At 38.6% G+C, this 21154-nt stretch overlaps 1 protein-coding gene across 7 annotated transcripts in view; it reads right to left on the reverse strand.

The window, feature by feature from the left end:
- Positions 1–21154, reverse strand: part of Cnot2 (CCR4-NOT transcription complex subunit 2) — a 102150-nt gene that overhangs the window by 41905 nt on the left and 39091 nt on the right. For 3 of the 7 annotated variants that reach the window (XM_052753408.1, XM_052753410.1, XM_052753411.1), the window contains exon 3: positions 630–752. The exons of 1 other annotated variant lie outside the window; for it this stretch is intronic. In XM_052753408.1, the coding sequence (XP_052609368.1) occupies positions 630–752 (123 nt within the window). Of the gene's footprint in view, positions 1–629; positions 753–8863; positions 8922–21154 lie in introns of those variants that run through there. 3 more of the 7 variants (XM_052753413.1, XM_052753412.1, XM_052753415.1) reach the window with 2 other exon arrangements.

The raw sequence follows: 21154 nt of genomic DNA on the forward strand, positions 1-21154 counted from the left end.
TGGGTTCAGTCCTTAGCTTCAAATAAAAAAAAAAGAGAGAGAGAGGAAAAAAATGATCTGATTTTAAAATATCCTATAAATGTGTTACCTTTCATGTGGAATGGGATTACTGATCTACTAGCCTTCCAAAGCACAGATCTCTATAATATATAATCCACACAGTAGCAAAAACTTTCAACTGTAGTGTCTGTAGCTGAGGAGAGTAGGGTTTCTGTACTTGCAGGCTAGAATTCCAGGAGAGGATCACACAGTAAGGACAGAGTTTATTGAAACTTGCTCGTTTATGGATCTTGAAATCTGTACAAATGTGCTCATTTAACCTGCTTACCTTTGTATGTGCATTTGCTCTATTATAACAAAATACTTCCCATGAAACAAAACCCCCAGATCTCCTCAAAGTAACATCCTTAAGCCATGTCTCTGAGAATGTCCTATAACATTATCGAATCTCAGCTTAATCATCACAGCACACTAATGTTTCCCATTACAAGGTAGGGCTTTATCTTTCTGTCCCCAGGGCACAGTCACTAAAGCACAGACAATCCCCTGGAGTTCACATGCTCCTCATCAGGGAGCTAAAAACAGGCACACGTGCTGCTGAGGAAACACAGTGTAACTGACGAACTTACATCTTTCTCTGACCGATGTGGGAACATAGAAGACTGGCTGTAGTACATGTTTTCATCATGGTAGTCGCTGTCCACCCCCTCTACAAACTTCTTTCTTGAAGCACCAAACATGCTGTTTGTCACCTAAACAAAAACATTACTTTTATCAAGAATAGTATTTTGGAAAAGTCCAGCTTTACTTTACCCCTATGGAAACAAAATGAATACTGCTATGATCCTGAAACAGATTAACTAAGAGCGATGGGACCCGTGATAAAGATATAAATCTGACTGAACGGTATCATTTCCTGCCCAGGTCCCAAAAGCAAGAAGAAAACAATTCTAACTTTTATAGAACTAAATCACTTATTCTCGAAAAATCATAACTCCAAATAGAAATTTTCCAAAAACAGTTTTCTTTTTAAGTTTTAAATCTTCACATACATTGCAAACATCAGCATCTGTCAATACATATCTACTTCTAAAACTTAAGAGTATGAAGGTATCCTGGAATTTTATATAAAGTTACAACTATCTACATATATAACAGGATAAACTTATCGTGTAGGTATAAATTTATGATATTTTATCTACTGCTTATTCTTTTGCTTCTAAAGTTTTTATAAAAACATTAACAATTATACCCTTAGCAAAAGCTATGCTAATTTTTAAGTTACCAAAATTGTCAGCTGGCCAACATGGAGTTTTTTGTTTCTGTTTTGTTTTTAAATAGGCTCTTACTCCCACACTGGCCTTGCATTCCCAATCTTTCTACCTCAAAGCTATGGGATTATGAGAAGATGTCACTTAGTCTGGCCAATGAGTCATTTAAGGCCATTTTGTCTTCTTGCTCCTGCCAATATTGTGAGTTTAGAGTAAACCGAAATGCCAATGACATCAGAGATTTATAGAGACTTGAACAACATAACTACATTTTTCTAAGTATACTCAAATCAAGTTTGATGTCTTACTCACTCGTTATAGCTAAAGTTATTTTCTTCAAACAAGAGCTAAATAATCTTAGTGAAGGACCACACATGTCCATCCACCAAGCTCCTAAGTCCTTTCTAAGTACTCTATAATACAGGGGCAAAAAATAATCCTTTCCTGGGTTTACTTTCAAAAAACGAACAGTTACAAAAAAATTTAGGTCCAGTACATTTGAGATTTTAATTTGTTTTGCAAACATTAAGAATACACCTAATTTCCTTTATAGGACCTTTGCTAATGAGTTCTAATTCTAAGAATAAACATGGATAAAAGTATGTACCTTACATAGTTGAATATCCAGACATCTCCCGTTAAATTTACACACATGAATGAACTCAAAATGATACAAAGTAAACTTCTTTGCAAATATTTACATAATATTATCATTAAAACCAGTTCTAGATTCCTAAAATCCCAAAACTGAAATTAACTATATAGAATAAATTACCTTGTTTAATACCATGTAAATGAAATCCTCTTATAAAATACGGAAATGCTTATCCTCTACTGTATTTTCTCACTGGGTGTGGGGGTCAAGCATGGAGGTAGAGAAGAGGGGCAAGAAGGGAAGAGGCGGGGAAATTACACATTCATGAGACTACTAATCATTCTGACACGACTTCAATAAACAAAATAATAATAGTCACTGTTCCCCAAAGGTGAACCCTAACAGCGTTAGGTACAGGGACAACACACTTCTGATCCATGGCAAAATAGAAAGGGAGAGAGATGTTATTACTTCTCCTTAAAGCTAGATTCATTTTAAAGAATGGGCCTTTGTTCTATGCATCCTGAGGGACCAGGACAGGAAGATGTTTTAGAATGAGCAGGGAGAGTAAAAATGGTCAGAAAACACAGAAGGAAAACACAAGCAGTACCAGGGCAGCAGTTGTAGGAAGAGACACCCCTCAGTGGGGTGACGGATTTATCCCGGACTGCATTCAGTGGTGAGTGTAGAAGGGAGGGAGGTGAAGACATCGCCAAGGGCTATATATGAAATAGAACTTTGTGGCATGCAGGCCTCTGGGTTTTATCCGTGGGAGATGAAAAAAATCAAGAGCTAGTGATATTTGGGGGAGTTCAAAGAGTGAATATATTTACCATATATGTTTTTGAGTGATCCTAAGTTACACCGTGAAAAAATGGTCTATGTAAGGCCAGGAGCAGGAAAGAGTTAGGAGGTGGCAATAAAGGATGGTGGTTCAAGACAACAGCAGCACATGTGCTTGCTGAGTAAAGCGGCTGGATAAAGGACACACTCTGAACAAGAGCAGATAAGGACGTGTGGTGGGTGGGTGTGGCAAAGAATCAAGGGAATCTGGAAATCACAATCTATCAACGAGAAAGTGCATATGTCAGGAGTATAATGAGATTCCTGGCTACCTCATAAAAATGAAAGTCAATTTTGTAAATAATTTACAAGAATAGTTCAAAATGTTAAGTAACATTTCCTCTTTAGATCAGAAACAAGGATTGTTACATTCTTTGATCAGGGTCTTGTGTTGTGAACTGACTGACTCTTCTTGATTCTCATACCAGATTATAAGAACAAGAAGCACAAACGTTCCTCTAGGAATAATGTTATATATCAAAAGTAGTAGTTCTCATGGGGAAACATTTAATTATAACCTTTTCATCATTCCTTTGTCTCCACAAGAAGCTATATATTTTTAAAGCACACAGGTAAGTTAGCTTATACTAAATCTTCTCTACCAATCTCATTCTTCAAAAAGAATTGTCTTACAAAGTAGCACAGGGAATTATGTTGGGACAAAATGGAAGTGCTAAGCTGACTTGAATTCCTCACTGTACTACTATATGACTCATGAAGGCATGCTACCCAACACAAATTCCTGCCATATCCTGGACATTTAACTACACCGATTCAAAGATTCAAAGCCAAGGTCAGTAAGTCTGCATAATTACAAATCCCAAAACTCTCAAGTTTAAATAATCTAACCAACGATTTCAGAGATGTCTAAGGAGGACTGTGATGGAGAAACAGGGGGCAAGGACTTCAGCTTTTTAAATGATCAGTTAAATAGAACTAGAGTACTTTACAAATTCAACCAGAAAACATCCATGCACGTGGCTTTTTACAGAACAACAAACAAGGGCAGACAAAGAACAGTGATATTGAACAAACAGCACACTCTTCATCCAGATCCCCAGAGACACACCAACCTTCTCTAAGACCTAGAGTGCTAGCTAGACTTTTTTTTGCTGGACTGGGCACAGAGCTGACCCCTGAAAACTCCTTTTCATGAAAGAGGTCCTTTCCTGGTAACAAATACACAATGATTTCAAAACTTTTCTCAAATTGTACCTGAAGGTTCTAGCAGCACATTTAAAGTGCTGCCAAGAATTTCCACTCCCCAAGTGTCAAAGTGTCCGTCCGTCTGTCATCAACAGACAGACTTCAAGCTGATGTGCTGACTCGGGTTCTTTCCCGCTTGCTCCATACACCCAGCAAGCGCTGCTTTCCCGACTCTCTGCTTTTGTTCCTTCTTACACGTACCTTAGTTTATGTTCTAAAATCTTCACTACAGGACTCTTGAGAAAAGTTGTGCCGAATGAAGACAAAGCTTGAATAAAAGCTGACAATCGGATTAAAGATAAATTTGGGAATAAATTTGCAAATTCAAATACAAGATCATTTTACCTGTCTAAGGGAAAGTGAGTGCAATGTTTGGACAAACCCTCGATGAAACAAAGTGGGAGAACCAATCTGGACCAATCAAAACACATATATGAAAGGCTCCACAGTGAGAAAAACCTGGAACAACGAACTCTCAATACATCCAGGTGTGGAGGCAAACATAATGCCAGCACTGAGAGGTAGAAGTAGCAAGTTCTGGAATTCATCAAGGTCAACTTTGGCTACATAAAGTTTGTCTCAAAAACAACACCCCCCCCCCCCAAAAAAAGCTCCAAATCCCAAGCCCAACAAACCCTTTTCTCTGCAGCCCCCACCACAGCAGGCTGGAGGGAAAGTAAGGAAAACAGGTCCTTCAATGCTAGACTAACAGGGCAGAGCCCACACAGGGAGGGACACACACAAACCGCTAGGTTGGGGGAGTCTCACACTTCCTGTAACCTAGATCTCAACAACCAGGCCAAGCTAGTCAAGCTCTGAATGCTCACTCGAGTTACCCACATCTCCAAAAGCACTCTATCTCCACTGTCACCAACCAGCACAGGCACTCCAATAGCATCCAAACAGGTATTTACCAACCTGGTCTGCACTCTCCTCAAATCCATTTTCCATCTATCAAGCCAAGCAATTTCAGTGACAGTTTATTTTCCTAGATCTGCTGATCAAACTTCTTCAACCACCTGCCCAGACAAGTAAGCTTAAAGGCCCTATGTAATTCATCTCCCTGACCTCTCTTCACAAACTCCTCCCTCCTGCCATTAAACTACTGAAATAGCTTCAGTTACTCAAATTCTTCTCCCTCAGGGTCTTTCTACAAGCTGCTGCCTCTACAATGCTATCACTCACTGCTCACTCACTCTTCTTTGAAATTTCAATGCCAAATTACAAAGCCTGTTCTTCTCAATCAGTGAAAGCACTTTATCGTAACTTTAATTGTAAAATGACACTTTAATCAGCCCTGTATCAGACAAAGCCAGGTGGTACATACCTCTAATCCCAGCACTCTGGAGGCAGAGGCAGGCAGATCTCTGAATTTGAGGCCAGCCTGGGCTACATGGCTGCTATCCTGTAGAGCTGCAGCTACACAGCAAGGCGCCATCTACCAAACAATGTCATCGTTATAATGCTATGAAGCTAACAATTAGTATCCCATATTTTGTATCTGGACCAGAAGTTAGACCACCTACTCAAGGCTATACATCTGATAACTACGTAATAGGCTCTGAGCCTAAGCTAGTAAGGTTTCCCTTTTAGACACCATGGTAGGCCCACAATCAAACATAAATACAACTTATACTTTATTGTGTGTTTTCTTCATAAAATAGAAAAGGTGTAAGAGTCAACATCATCATCAATAAAAGGGATGGTCCTTATTTTTGTGATGAACAACACAGTAAGTATGGTATACTACAACCAAATATTACTATGTCAGAAAGACCACTTTTGAAGACACTGAGACAACCGTCTCTACAACATTGATCATACCTATTTTAAAGAAATTTATACTAATTTCATAGCAAAAACACATGAACAAACATGACTGTATTAGCTGGAGAGTGACTGCTGCTGGGCCTAGTGGTGCACACTCGACTTCAGGAGGCAAAGGAAGGGGCTGACTCTGACCCAAAAAAGGCAAAATAGAACAATCACTGTGCTGAGGCTGGCCTTCAGTTGTAGAATTGATGATTATTAGCAAGGCCCTGGGTCTGACTGATTGCCAGCACTGTGGGACTGAGGAGGGGAAGGGAGGAGAGGAGAGGAAGGGAGGGTAGAGGAGAGGTGGGGGAGGAAAGGAAAGTGAGAAAAAAATTACCCAAGGAGAACTTCAAGTAGCAGTAAATGCAAAAATTAATATATACCAATTTTCCACATTCCAAATGAACTAACATATTAAAGTACTTTCTAGAGTAAATTCTACTGCAATCAAACTCTAAATTTCATTATGAAGCTAATAATTCAAACACTGTAAAATATGTAAGACACATCTAGAAAGTGGAATAATCCACTATGGCATCCTTTTCTTGTGGATTCTCTCTCTATAGTATGGGGTTTTCCTGCTAACATGTTGATGCAGGTGGCCAGCATAAAATCACTTAGCTCACACGGTAATTCAAGGCAGCTGAGCCAGGTACCATGGCTTGTTCCTAGTGTCCAAGAAGAGGCTGAGGCAGGACAGCTTGGGCCCAGGAGTTGGTTAGCACACCTAACCAACACACAGAGGCCTTATCTGGAAACAACAAAAATCCTAGACAAACAGAAGGCACTGCCGCCACCACCCACCCCCAGACCGGTATTTTAGCATGTTTCACTGTTTCAGGGGCACCAGCATTTTCCTCCTGGCTATGGAGTTTGCACTACCATTGCACTATCAAGAAAAAAGAGAACGAAGTGCAAGTCACACAAGGCTGAGAGAATGGAAAAGCTGTCCCTTTCCTAGTGTTTAATGAGCACGCTGGCAAGTTACTTTGATTGCTAACACAGAATTTAACTTAACTTGCCTTTTCAGTTTTCAATATACTCCACACACACAAGTTCTCCTTGTCTACCAAAGTAGGGAAAAGGAATAAAAACCACAACAAACTGTCAGTGATATTTATCTAACTTTACCAAGAAGCACTCAATTAGCCCCTGAAACTATTCATGAGGAGCGTGCTCAATTAACTTTTACTACAAGAGTGCCTAAACTCTAGGACACTAAAACTATGTGCAACATTCCACTGTACAATATTATAATCCAAGAGATTTTTGTTTTAGCAATATGGTGAGATTCTCAACCAGCTATTTTAATTCCCAATTATTATAAATAGTTCTATTATTATTTAATTCCTGAGAATCCCTCCAAAATTTCAGCCAAAAATTAGTTCACATTTCTGATGCAAATTCATAGCCTGGCAATCAAAGCAAGCCAGGCTGTAGTTTTGGTAAAGAAAGATGTTCGGTAACTGAGCAACAACAACAGGCTAATGCATGCTGCAGATAGCAATGGAAAATGCACGGAGACTGGATGGGAATGTGCTTGGTGAAAACCAGGGTGTGGCTCACACCTGTGCTTATCATTGTGGAGAATGTGTGTCTTAACAGTCCTTTCCGAGGGTTACAGAAATACTTTGTGAATTTTTGAATAATTAATACAAAAACATAGGGTGCCCAGGATCTGGAAGCAAAAGTGAAAGGCAATGTTCTGAATCCCAAACTTGAAATCTGGTGACCTTGCAGGATGGCATTTCCAGGCAGATACACCACAGAAATGAGTGTGCTCCTCGCAAAGAATGTATGCTCGGGAAAGCATTCACTCAAGTGCCTCCTCCTAAAATTCAGTTCTGATCTTGGTAAAGTGTTTTGTTCATGTGAATAAACTGATTTTGTGGTTTTTAATTTTTTTTCCCATTTCTAGGTATCAGTAAGCCTTATAAAGGTCTAAATCCAACTCATCAAACATAAAACACCTTAAAAGAAAAATATACCATTAGAACACCAAAGCTCTAATTATCTAATAATGCTAATCTATGGGAGGAAAGGTATGTATCTACTAAAGATACACGTATTTTTGAATTTAAAAGTCTTAAAAACCACGAAGTCATTATTATTAGATGCATGTCTCTTCAGTGGATCATCTGTGCACTAAAGAATCAACTCGTAACCAGCACTGAAAGAAGCGGAATTGAGAATGCGTACCGAAGAGCCTAAACTTGAGCAGTCCTTCCTCCTTAAATGCAGATATAAAATTATAAAACAGCCACACAAGGACTGCTAACAGCAGAGAAGCTGCGGAGTTTAGGATACAAAGCAACCCTCTAAGCAACAAAGAAAGGTCCTGTTGCAAGTATTTGAAGACATTTCTCAAGGACTGGGGGCAAACGGTCTGACACTTTGCTGTGGGTATGCATTTCTACATGGCTCTCAGAAAATTCAAACTTTAAAACTCAGAAGAGAGAGACAAACCACTGAAAAACTGGGCATTTTGAAGATCTGTAACGCCAACAAAATACTTGGTATTCCCATCATCTAAGACGCACAGACACAATGGAAAAATGGAACCTATACTAGGTCATATCAAGAATTTGTTTTTCCTGGGTTTAATTTCAAACGTCTTGGTGTGCTCAAGAATCTACACATCACATGACATGAATTACAGGGAATAGATACTCTTACAAGCACTGGCTGAACCCTGTGTAGATAACTTGCCTTAACTGCATCCTATTTATTTTTTGTGAACTGCAAACCTAGAAGGGTAGAATGTCCCAGCCCTCCTGTCACAGTTTCCCAGGAAAACATGTGTGACTTTCTCATGTTACCTGCATTATCCCTCAGGAAAGAAGAAAGCACACTTAAAGCTAGTGGATGCTTAAAACCTGCCACCTCCTCAGACTCACAGGGCAAAACTGTGCTCCATGAATTTGTCTTTTTTTCTTGGCTTCTTTTCTGATTTTGTGTTTTCTTTTCTGAACACTAGACTTTTACCTAATAATTTACATGATAGCTTTATGAAGAAAACCCAAAAAACATTCCTAAACTAACAAAATGACTCACTAGCAAGATGGCCCCATCCACCCTCAAAATGTCGATGATCATACCATTGTTTACCCAGCTTTTCCCGCCATATACTTACCTGTGCAACTTCTTTCAACATTTGCTACTCTGGGGATTGGAAAGCTCAGAGCTGGAGGCTGAAGTGAAGAAGGAAAGGTTGGAGGGTGAGCCATGGCACCAGCCCCACACTAGGAGCTCCCCTGAGATATTACAGCAGGGTTGACACCATAGCTCTGAAGTTCAAACTCCAGCAAACGATAAGAAAGGAGTCCAACCAGAACATGATAAACGATGGGATTCTTCTGCTCTTTGAAAAATAAGGAAATCATGCTATAAAGATCTGAATGTCCAGTTTCAACATTATGACTCCCTGTTTATCTCTTCATATTACCCAACCCCAGAATCATCTTTCAGACTGCTTCAAAATGCTAATTAAAACAACCAAAAAAGGGCAAAGCTCTGAAGCATCTTGCACACTTTGCAGGAATATGCGAGGATAGGGCTTACCTGGCCTTCATGAAAACGTATTAGGAAAGTATGTTCAAATATGCTGCCTATCCATTCCTTGCACACTCTTGTTCTCCTGCATACTCAACCTTAACTCTACCCTCTCCCCATGTTAACACCATCAATCAACAGAAGGGAAGTTAGATTACACAGCTCTAACTCCTGCAAATGGATCAGTGAACTGTTTAAAAACAGAGAACTTTTGGTTTAAGTGTATTTCTTGGGAAGAAATTAATTCAAGTGTTCTATATTGATTAAAAAAAATAAGGACCTGTCCATCAGCGATTCACTTTAATCAAATCAAATGATAAATTTTTTATTAAAGATTTTTTAGGGTGGGTGAGGTGACACACACCTGTAATCCCAGCACTTGAGAGGCTAACATAGGATCACTGTGAGTTTGACAACAGCCTGGGAATCTGCCTTTTATTAAAAAGGATTTTTAAAACAATCTGATGATGGGAGATGAGGTTACTCACTTTGGGAGAAAAGGCAGTGCTAGAGACTGAACTCAGGGTCTTGTACATGCTAAGACAAATGCTTTATCTCTGAACTATACCCTGAACTATATATACATTGAACTATTATATCACATTTACAAAAATGTAAGTACTTGTTTAATAATTTAAAAGCTAAATGGCCCGGCGGTGGTGGTGCACGCCTTTAATCCCAGCACTTGGGAGGCAGAGGCAGGCGGATCTCTGTGAGTTCGAGGCCAGCCTGGGCTACAGAGTGAGTTCCAGGAAAGGCGCAAAGCTACAAAGAGAAACCCTGTCTCAAAAAAGCCAAAAAAAAAAAAAAAAAAAAAAAAAAAGCTAAATGATTTAGAGATAGACGCATTCTATTATACTTAAGCTATTTCAAAACAATATTCAATAATATGGATTATCACTGAAGACTATGTTATTTTAAAATTCTCATACTAAAAGAATACATATAGCTATAACAGAATGGTGCAATTAAAATCAGAGTCTTCTTTCAATAGAGGAAGACAGTTTAAAATTCATCTAAATATTTGGTCACATAAATTAATTTAGCAAATGTTTATTCAATATCTACTATGCCAAGTTCTAGATGATGCGAACCATACTCTAGAATTTTCTCTACAGAACAGAGGAACATTATAACTAAAAGGCAGTAAAGACATTTTGAAGTGGCTTCCTGCACCACCTCTAAGGGCTCCTCACCTCTGAGCCTCTCCTTCGTTAGCTCTATTTCCTTGGCTCCCATTTTCCTCTTCTTACTGGTTCCTGCTACACTGGCCTCCTGGCTGGTCCTCACATACACCAGGGACAGTCCCGTTTAAAGGTCTTGGTTCTGTTAGGTCCTCCATCTCAGCTGTTCAACCATTTCCCTGTCTACTTACATTTGTTTGTTTTTAATTGGAGACTTTACCCAGTCCTGTCTTTCGTGACATCAATGTCATGTCATATACACTGAAGAATGTCTCAATTTTGGTTTGCATGTTTTTCATAATCAGACTGAAATTATGCATTTGAATGCTTTATCACCACAAAAGTGTTATGCCTTTCTCAAGTTCATTACATGTACTTCATGTATTTCCAGTATGTGAGTGTATATGATGTATATGCTATATTTATTCTAGGTGGCACTAGCCTTAAACTTGGTTAAGTTGGTACATCCGCCAGTTTTCCCTACTGGAAGTTACAATTTCTGCCTTTTATAATAATGATGTTTTCATGTCGGACGAGTCAGGGAAGTCATGACATTGATAAATAAGTGCTTTCTTTGTATCTGAAGGCTGCTTTGCACTTAAAGCAAACAAACCTTGAGGTGAAATTAAAGAATAGACTGCAACTGTATTTGGGACAGACAGGAAGAGAGGCACTTACTCTCACATAGTTTTTCAGCTTTAACTTTGGATCATAACTTCAGATATTTAAGGTATACAGGAAGAACATCATAATGATGACAACGGCATTTGAGAGAAGGATTACCAACTAATGATCGCATGCATCCAGACCCTGCTGCAGCACTTACTGCTGCGGTGTTCCCTCGTTCTTCCCTCGTTCCTTCCACGTTTGTTACATTAAATACTTTAACAAAGTAAATCTTCAGAAGATCACACTCTTCAATTTGAACAGTGTCAATGACTACATAATCACTCAACATGACATCAGAAGATAAGAATTCAAGGTTCTTCAAACTCAAGGTTCTTATTCTACTCATCACATTTTTAGGGAATTATCACAGTGCTTTTATCCTGGCAGAAAGGTTTTAAAACTTAATATGCTAAATACTGGTCCTACACAAGGCCTTTATGTTTTTTCTTTGAGAAAAATGTAATATCAGATTTTCATTAAAAATGGTAACTTCAAGTAGGAGAATGAATGACAACTGTTTATGGGCCTATTAGACACTAGAAAAAATGGAGAGGGTGAATTCAAAGGAAATGATCTGGTTTTGTGCTTTAGGTCAAATAGATTAGAGCATGATAACTTATAATGTATTTATTGATCTGTATTATGTTTCTTTCCAAATGATATTTTATAAGTGCTCAGATCTGGTATGATAGCTTTGTCTTACATATTATACAGTGTCTTTTCCAACAGAAAGCATCCAAGCTGCATGTAAGTATTAACACAGAATCTATTATTCTCACTATTCAGAATGATTCATCTATTTTATCAACTAATTTACTATTTCAAAAAATGAAACTTTAAAACTTCTGGTCCAACCAAGATGGACTAGTAGCAAGAATCTCTTCTCCCAAGACAACTCAAAAATGGTAAAATACAGAGAAAACAGATTGGTAGTTCAAGGCCTGCTCGGCCTTACAGTAAGACCCTGTCTTAGAAAAAACTGAGAGGGGAAGCTGGACTCACAACAGTCCTCAGGTATGGAGCCTAGTAACTGCCCTCACTGACTCACTGACTGACTGACTGACTGACTGACTGACTGACTGTGTTCTCCAGCTGTGATGGAGGAAAGCTGAGCACTGGAGCTCAGTCAGGAAGTTCTTAGAACCTGAAGTAAGCAGCCCAGAAAGCTAGCTAGACCGGAGCTGCACAGGGCAACAGCTCGGGAGAGCCGGGGAAGGGCCCAAAGTATAGTACTGACCAGCAAGGAAACAGCGGGGGAGAGAACCACCTGACAAGAACCAAGAACCTGATCCTAAAGGCGACCCTGAAATACACAGCGTTAATGTTCCCAGAAGCCAGAGCAGAAAACACTGGAGTTCAAGGGAGGAGGAGTGAAGCACTCCGAAAAGCACTAGCTTAGTAACTAAGAAAACCGGCCCTACCTAAAAGCTATTGTTTCTCTTCAACGAAATTTTTAAAAAAGAAAAAGGGCAGAAGCAGAGGCAAAAACAAGAGAAAGATCTCACAAGGATCAAATGTTTCTTAACTCCACCCCCAGGAAATCTCAAGAACTTTAACACAAATGCTAAATAATATATAAGACATTAAAATAAAACTACCAAGGACAAAAAAAAATCGATTATGCAAAGGAGCAGTAAACTAAGAGTAGCTCTAACATGTAGGAAACTCCAGTTATCGACGGGACGGTCTCCTGATTGACATGACACATGGCAGAGTGAGTGCACAGTGACAGTACAATCAGATGCTACGGGCAAGGAAGGCAGAAGAGCAGCCAGCACGGGGAGTCAGAGCATGGAGACGCGGGGATCAGAGACTACACAACAGAACGTGGGGGGGGGGGGGGGGCGGCAGAAAAACAGAGCAGGGACTCAGTAAATGGAGTGAGATTCTCGGGCAGCTCTGCACGTATGTACTGAGTCCCATGAAACAAAGCACAGAAGACATATTAAGGAAAAAAAAAAGAAAAAAAAAGAATTTGATAAAAACTACAAACGAACACAACAACTTCCAAACACCGGAGTCATGAAGAAAATTATGCCATAATCAAAACCATACATTAAAGATTTATTATAATAAGTTCAAGGCCAGTCTGTTCTACAGAGTGAGTTCCAGGATAGCCAGGGCTGTTACAAAGAGAAACCCTATCTCAAAGCCAAACAAAACAAAAAACAGTAACAACAACAACAACAAAAACTTATCATAATTAAAACAAAAAGTCTTAATCCTTAGTAGTAGCCAAAGAGAGATACACATAGGCAACTAAAGTTAACAATCACTGCAGACTGTTCACTGAAGTTATAAGACAGTGGAGCCCCGTTCTAAACCACTGTTAGACTGGCAGACTGATTGGGTCATCCAGTTCAGGCACACCTAACACTCTCCATCTGCCTGCTGCAGTCCCAAACACTGGGATTATAGGTCTGTGCCACTATGGCTAGCTAGTATACTATTTTTTTAAATTCTAAGAGAAACTACCAATTCTTAATTTCTTACTCAGCAAAAGTGGTTTTTAAAATGAAGAAAAAATACAAGACATTTTCACACACAGGAATCTAACAGAATTCATCACCACCAGCTATATATTTAGAAGAAAACCCTTTGGTAAACCTTTTAGTAAAGAAAATGACACCCCAATCAAAAACATGAAGAAAATGAAAAGAGAGGGGAAATGGGGAGAACAAAAGGGAAGAAAAAAAGATAGAAAGGGTAGAAAATAAAGAAAAAGGAAAAAGGCCATCAAAGTATCAAATTATGGGTGATATTGGAAAAGCAGAAAACCCACGATTACTCCCCCTCCAAACAACAAAAAATGGAAAGTATGTAACAGATGTAAGGGAAAGTGTTCCTTTCCTTAGGAAGAGAAATTTGAGTCAGACCTAGAAAACAAACATGCATGCATGGCAGTACAACAGACCACTGAAAAACAAAACGTTCCACTGAGTCACAAGACCACTCCAGGAAATGTTCTACTTACTCAGTGCGTTAACCCACATGTCCAGCAGTACTCTCAGGTGGAATACACGAACAAACAGTGGAAATTAATGTACTGCTGAACATGGAAGGGAAACAGGAAAATACAGTACCCCAAAGCATTTTGAGTACATAAATAATTTGTATTATACTAACTACATTCTCTAGCCACAAAGGGATTTCAGGAGAAACCAACATAAAGTAACAAGAACAGTTTGCGCAAATCTGCGGCCAGCTGGGCTCCACAGTGCTGTGGGATGGTCTGTATGTCAAATGTGTTGTTGATTGGTCAATGAATAAATCACTGATTGGCAGTGGCCAGGCAGGAAGTATAGGCGAGACTAACAGAGAGGAGAATTGAGAGAACAGGAAGCTGGGTGAGAGAGACACTGCCAGTCGCCATGATGAAAAACAACATGTAAAGATGCCGGTAAGCCACAAGCCACGTGGCAAGGTATAGATTAATAGAAATAGATTAATTTAAGCTGTAAGAACAGTTAGCAAAAAGTCTGCCACGGCCATACAGTTTGTAACCAATATAAGTCTCTGTGTTTACTTGGTCGGGTCTGAGAGGCTGTGGGACTGGCGGGTGAGAGAGATTTGTCCTGACTGTGGGCCAGGCAGGAAAACTCTAGCTACACCACAGTGATAACCTGCATCAAAGACAGCAGCACAAACACCTTAAGAAAGAATTGCACAAGACAGACAGGAGCGGGAAGGAGCAGAGGAAACTGAAATATCCTGGGAACAGTTTCTTTACCCCATCACAGTGTATCGACAAAACAATCGCCATACCAACACCCTATTTAATGGTGACAATCTAAAGCTCTCCCTGTAAGGTAAGTAACAAGAAAAAGATTACTACTCCTCAACAATTTCTTTTCAAAAATTTATCAGAAATACTCGTCAATTTAGACATGCTAGTCACAAAATAAAACTATCATTTCAAATGATTCTTGGTATGAAAACACACCAAAAAAAAAAAAAAAAGAAAACTACTAATGAATTACAAGAATAAAAGTTTTGCAATAGTGATGGCTATAAAACTCAATTTGAGCCGGGCGGTGGTGGCGCACACCTTTAATCCCAGCACTCGGGAGACAGAGGCAGGCGGATCTCTGTGAGTTCGAGGCCAGCCTGGTCTACAGAGCGAGATCCAGGAAAGGCGCAAAGCTACACAGAGAAACCGTGTCTCAAAAAACCAAAAACAAAAACTCAATTTGAAGGAAAAAAAAAAAACGGCTATTTTAATTTAATACCAACACCTATACAATATACTCCTTTAATGTATCATTTATAACCACAAATCAAAGTATTTAGGTGTAAATATGAGTGAATTTAAAAGTCTGTTTAAAAGGTAAGAATTAGAGAAAAGTAAAGAATATCCTAATACATGAATTCAGATTGGTAGAAAACTATAAAAGGATCATCCTCTCCAACCAAAAACAAAGTCAATACAATTTCACTCATAACAATTTCACTCATAAACTCGGGAGATTTTCTTAGTTGGAAAAGAATCTTTAAAAGATTCAAAATGTGTCAACAGACTAAGACCAAGGTTAACAGACATAAATATCAAACATAAAGCTATGGCAGTTTAAAACAGAACAGCATTGTATAGCCATGGACAAGCTTATCAGAACACAGAAGTAACAGAACACAGAGAAGAAACAGCATGAGCGTCTTAGAGCAGAGAGAAAGCTACACTGGTTAGTTAAGGAGGACGATGGAGAGAGAGGACACTGGACTCCTTCCTAACTCAGACCTTGTAATCCATTTCAGATAGGTTTCAAGTTAAACGGAAAAAGCAGAATTTAAAATCTTTAGAAGACTATGTGAAAATATCTTTCATCTCACTAGGGAAACATGTCTTGAATACTATTTCAATGAATTATGACATTATTGAACATCTGACAATACTAATTGTATGGATGAAACTCAAAATTGGTATACTCTCAAACATACTCCTCAAAGACTACCTGGGAGTTGACAATTAAAATTTGGAGTATTTCTTTGTCAGATAACTCCCCTAGCTTCATACAGTCCCCTCTTTTAGTATTTCATCCAATGTCTAACTATCCATGGCTGTTCTCTGGTCTCTCCCATTTCCATCTGGACCGACCCTCCCTCCAGTGTCTGCTGCCAGGCACTCTTTAGAGGTAGGAGCACCTGCAGAGTCCTCTCACAGGAAGGAGTTAATGGGGTCTCTCACAGTCATCTAATGACTTTAGCAAAAGCTCGACTCTGATTTCAAACTAGCTAATCATACTAACCAGAGAACATCTGCTGAATGCTCGGAGTGTTTCTATCCCATCAACATTGAACTGCTTCTACAAAAATAGATAAATGGAGGATTTTTGTTTTCACCTACTTTCATCCTGGGGTTCCCAAGAATACCATCTCACCAATTTTTTTTACAACAAACATGTTAATGCGTTTTAGTTTGGCTATATAGCTGTTTTATTTTAATATGGGAGTTCAGAAAAATCCAAAAACAAATAAATGAAGCTGCAATCATTGATACCAGCATCATCAAAGACAACTTTGCTTGCTTTTACATTTTATCTGGCTCACAGAAGTATTTGCATGAGTAACTTCAGATTTAATGATGAATACATTTCATACTCACAGTTGAAGCAAAGCAGTTGCTTTTTTCTGAAGAAAACATTTATTTTTCATGTAAAGCCTAGGGCCTAAAACCCTAAAAGGAGGCCATAGTCACAAAATGAATACAAGGTGTGCCACCAGGTATTTTTAAATCTTTGGAAAACAAGATGTATCTTGGTTTTTAACTACATTTAAACTACCACTGTAAGACATTTGGCTAACAGATTTACTTAGCAGAATTTTTTGACCCTAAGGGAACTACAATAAAACAAACACACACAACACCCCAAGACACTAAGGGTGTGTGTAAAACATGCGTTTTATTACAGGTAAACAAGTTCTCTACAAAACAAATGTCATGGGCAGTTGAGATGGCTCAGCGGGAAAAGACACCTGCCACCGAGCCTGAGTTCAATAACCAGGACCCATATGCTGGAAGGAGAGAACCAACTCCATCAAGTTGGCCTCTGACCTCCGCCACCCATGCTGTGTGTGTGTGTGTGTGTGTGTGTGTGTGTGTGTGTGTGTGCGCACATGAACCAAACACGCAGAAATAAACATCATAAGAACAGTTAAAGAAAACAACCAGGATGTCATTTTCTGATTTCAGAAGAAAAATGTTTGTATGTAACATAAAGGAAAGCTAGCATAATGTAACAGTGAACCAACCTGTGAGGAACTTGGGAATTCATTTAACCTGATGTTAGTTGGCCAAGAAAACATGGAAAAGAGACAGAAGGCCAAATAAAATACCAAACTTTACTGAAAAATTTTAGGTTATAAATTCCAAGTAACTTCTACTGCTGAAAGTGTGACTGTGGCACAAAGAGAAGGATGACACTACTATTATTGTTCCTGTTATTCTGAACCACCTCGGTTAGCCGCTGTAATCTGTGAGAGAACCAACATAGAAAGTCCTCACTTTGAGTTTAACCCACGCCCCTGCTTTGTATCTCTGCCTGGGACAACAGTTAGGGCCCTTTGTTGTCAAGATTTTCAAGAGCAAAGAGAATACTGTGACCCAGCTCACTAGATTTAGTCTTTCTTTTGTAATTCATTTTTCCAGCTGCTTACTGTTGTTCGCCTTCATTCTACACCAAATAGCAACAAGGACTAAAACCTATCTCCATCATTATTCTAGGCACTCGATCTGACAAATTTCCACTATTAACTATTCATGCAGTTCCCAGATTTTATTCCAAGGGTTCTCTCAGTCGTTGCTTAGCTTTCAGATTTTACACATTTGAAGATGCACAGACGTTAATGTTTCTAAACCCATTAGAAAGTACCAGGTACAAGCTAGCTGGCACAATTATGACTCTAAAACCCCATCAACTAACTGCAGATGCATTTGGACTGCAGAAAATTTTTCAATGCTAACTTATAAAAATGAAAAGGGGTAGCCGGGCGGTGGTGGCGCACGCCTTTAATCCCAGTACTCGGGAGGTAGAGGCAGGTGGATCTCTGAGTTCGAGGCCAGCCTGGGCTACCAAGTGAGTTCCAGGAAAGGCGCAAAGCTACACAGGGAAACCTTGTCTCGGAAAACCATTTAAAAAAAAAATGAAAAGGGGTACTTCCACTGGGCATGGTGGCACACACGTTTAATCCCCAGCACTTGAGAGGCAGAGGGAGGTGGATCTCTACGAGTTCAAGGACAGGGCAAGTTCCAGGACAGGTAGGGCTACACAGAGAAACTCTGTCTTAAAATTTCAAAAGAGGTGAAAAAAAGGAAAAGGGGTACTTCCATTGCCTATTTATACTTAAACTTTGTTGCAGTATAAAATGTTAATCTGTATATATCAATACCTAAAATTTACCAAATAGAAGCACACCTACCTGTTTATGTGTTTAATAATTAGGTTAATTTGTACATTCTATTACACTGTCAAGTGCTGAGTATTTAACTTGGGAAAGTGTCTGGGGTTTAGGTAGGCTGAAAGTTTGTTTTTCCTACATAAAACAATGGAATTTAAGGCATAATTTGTCAAAACATATGAAAACTACATACATAATAAAAAATACATATAAAAAAGAACGAAACACTAAACTCTAATTAATGATTACTTCTGGAAAAAAAAACAAGAAATGAGATATGGCAATATCTCCATAAGTATAATAAGCAAGCTGAAAATACACATTTGCTTTAAAAACAAAAACAAAAACAAAAAAACCCCAAAGAGCAGCAAATCTTTACATTTGCATTTTACTCAGTAGGAAACACAGCAAACAATTAAGAAAAGAGTTATGTTATGAAGATGAACTTTCACATTGGACTTTGTGTAGTCTTCAACTTTTGTATGTGGAACAAATTATTTTTCTTGCTAAAAGATAAATGAAAGAAGGTTTCATTCATAGTAAGCATCTTGGGAACACCACTGGTTGATATCCAGCCTATTTCCCTGTTTCTTCCTTCCAGTTTTTCACTGTAACTCCTCAAACAATACGCACTGAACATCTCTGTACAGCAGGTATCACACTAGGCACTGACAGCACCAAAATAAAGAGTATGGCTCCAGTGGTCAACACGCATATTATATGCAGAAGCACTGTCTTGCAGTTTTGTGCAATGATAGAAACAATCTAATGTGCAGCATTTGCTACATTAGCCACTAGCAGATGCACACACTGAGCATTTAAAATGTGGCTTACCTGGCTGCTAACTAAACTGTTAGTAACATTTAACTGAAACCAGTGTCAGTAGCCATTTGTGGCTACTGTCTACAGAAGTGCACAGGAAACGTACACAGGAAACTGGAGGACAAGAGATGGCTGTTCTAGGCTAAGGTGAACACTAGTCTACAAGCATGGAAGACTTGAGGGCAATAGGAAAAACATTACAGGACATGAGCCCATTACAGGACAGCCTCTGGAAAAATGGAAAGCAAATTCCTGAGTCATGAATAAAGGCCATCAATCAATGAGAGATCCAGATAATTATGCCTAGGGCACAAGGTACGAGGAGAGTCACAGCAGCTTTGAATTACTAAATAGACAAACCCAGCAAGGCAGGTAGAGAAGAGGTACTGAGGGAATAAAATCATGTGCAGGAACAGGACGAGGAAAAGTCAACTAGGTATCATGTTTCGAGCTGGACTATGAGAGAAAGCCACTGATGAGCCAAGGTGGTAATTAAGATGACTCAGATTTAGACATGCTCATAGCTATGGTAAAATTAGTGTAAAATACAGAAGGTGAAATTGTAGAAAAAAATTTTTAAAACTGACATAATGTCCACTTTCTTATAAAAAGCTTGACAATCCTTCTCAAATGAATGAACTATGAATAAATTGCTTTCCTAAACTAACTTATTTATGCAAACTTCATCTACTATGTTCAAATACTTAACTGAACTCATTGACAAAAACATACAAAGTAGATAGATATTACTACAAAAATCAGTACTTTAACTTACGTGTAACTCAAAGTCATTATAAAGTCTATATGGAAATAAGAATTAGAGAAATAGTCTTCTTGTTAATCTCAAATATTAGGCTATTATCAGGATGCTTAAAGAATCAAACAAATCCCAAAACTGAAAGCGCTCAGATAAATGACAAGGTATACAGACACAGTAAGTCTACTTTAACAATGAAATCAACACGATTCCTAGAAAGTAAAGATTTATAAACTCCAATTTGGTTTCATCGTAGACTATACAAACTCCTAAGAGTTACTAAAAAAATACATTTTTTACTTTAGTGAGTCAACATTCTCTGACTATCCCATATACTCTTAATTCATCTTGATGCTAGACATGAAACCATGCTTCCATATATAGGTTCTTTTCAGCGGGGCTTCAAAAGCAAAATAATTTTACAATTCAGACTTAAACAACTATTTCCAAAGACATTACAATGTACACTGGACAACACTGTATAGCAATAAAAGATAACGGGAAAATATATTCAGTTGGCAAAAGCCTAACCAATGCATTTTCCAGGAGAGCTTAAAAACTTGTGGAATAAAGTACTTTTAAAGTAGTACAAGCAAAAGTAAGGAACTCTATTCATGTGCAAAATATAAGTGCTTTATTCCTTTTGTAAGTACAAATTCTGGAATTGTATATGAATATGGTTCCATGACATAAACTAGCTGTAAGGTGTAAATCAAACAAAAGTTTTATATTCACACTTTGCAAAGAGGATTGTAAGCACCTCAATGCTACATTACTGAGAATCACAATTCTCTTCAAGTAATTAAACAAAACCTAACAAAAGATGCAAAAGCCCAAGAAGTGTGACTAATAAAAATCTCTCAAGCTGTTGGAAGTGGTTTCAAGTACAAATAATTGGCAAAAGCTAGTCAGGTCTGTGAGGACAAACCAGAGAAGAGAGGTTACAGGGAGAACTGACCTAGCAGTCTCAGCGTACTCTGCTTATTAAAATAGTAACAATCTGGCCAAAAACTTCATCTATCAAGTTAGGTGAAAGGGCTAGGTCAGA

This window comes from Peromyscus californicus, unplaced genomic scaffold (assembly GCF_007827085.1).
Source record: "Peromyscus californicus insignis strain IS unplaced genomic scaffold, ASM782708v3 Scaffold_24__1_contigs__length_46423439, whole genome shotgun sequence".
NCBI lineage: Eukaryota > Metazoa > Chordata > Mammalia > Rodentia > Cricetidae > Peromyscus > Peromyscus californicus.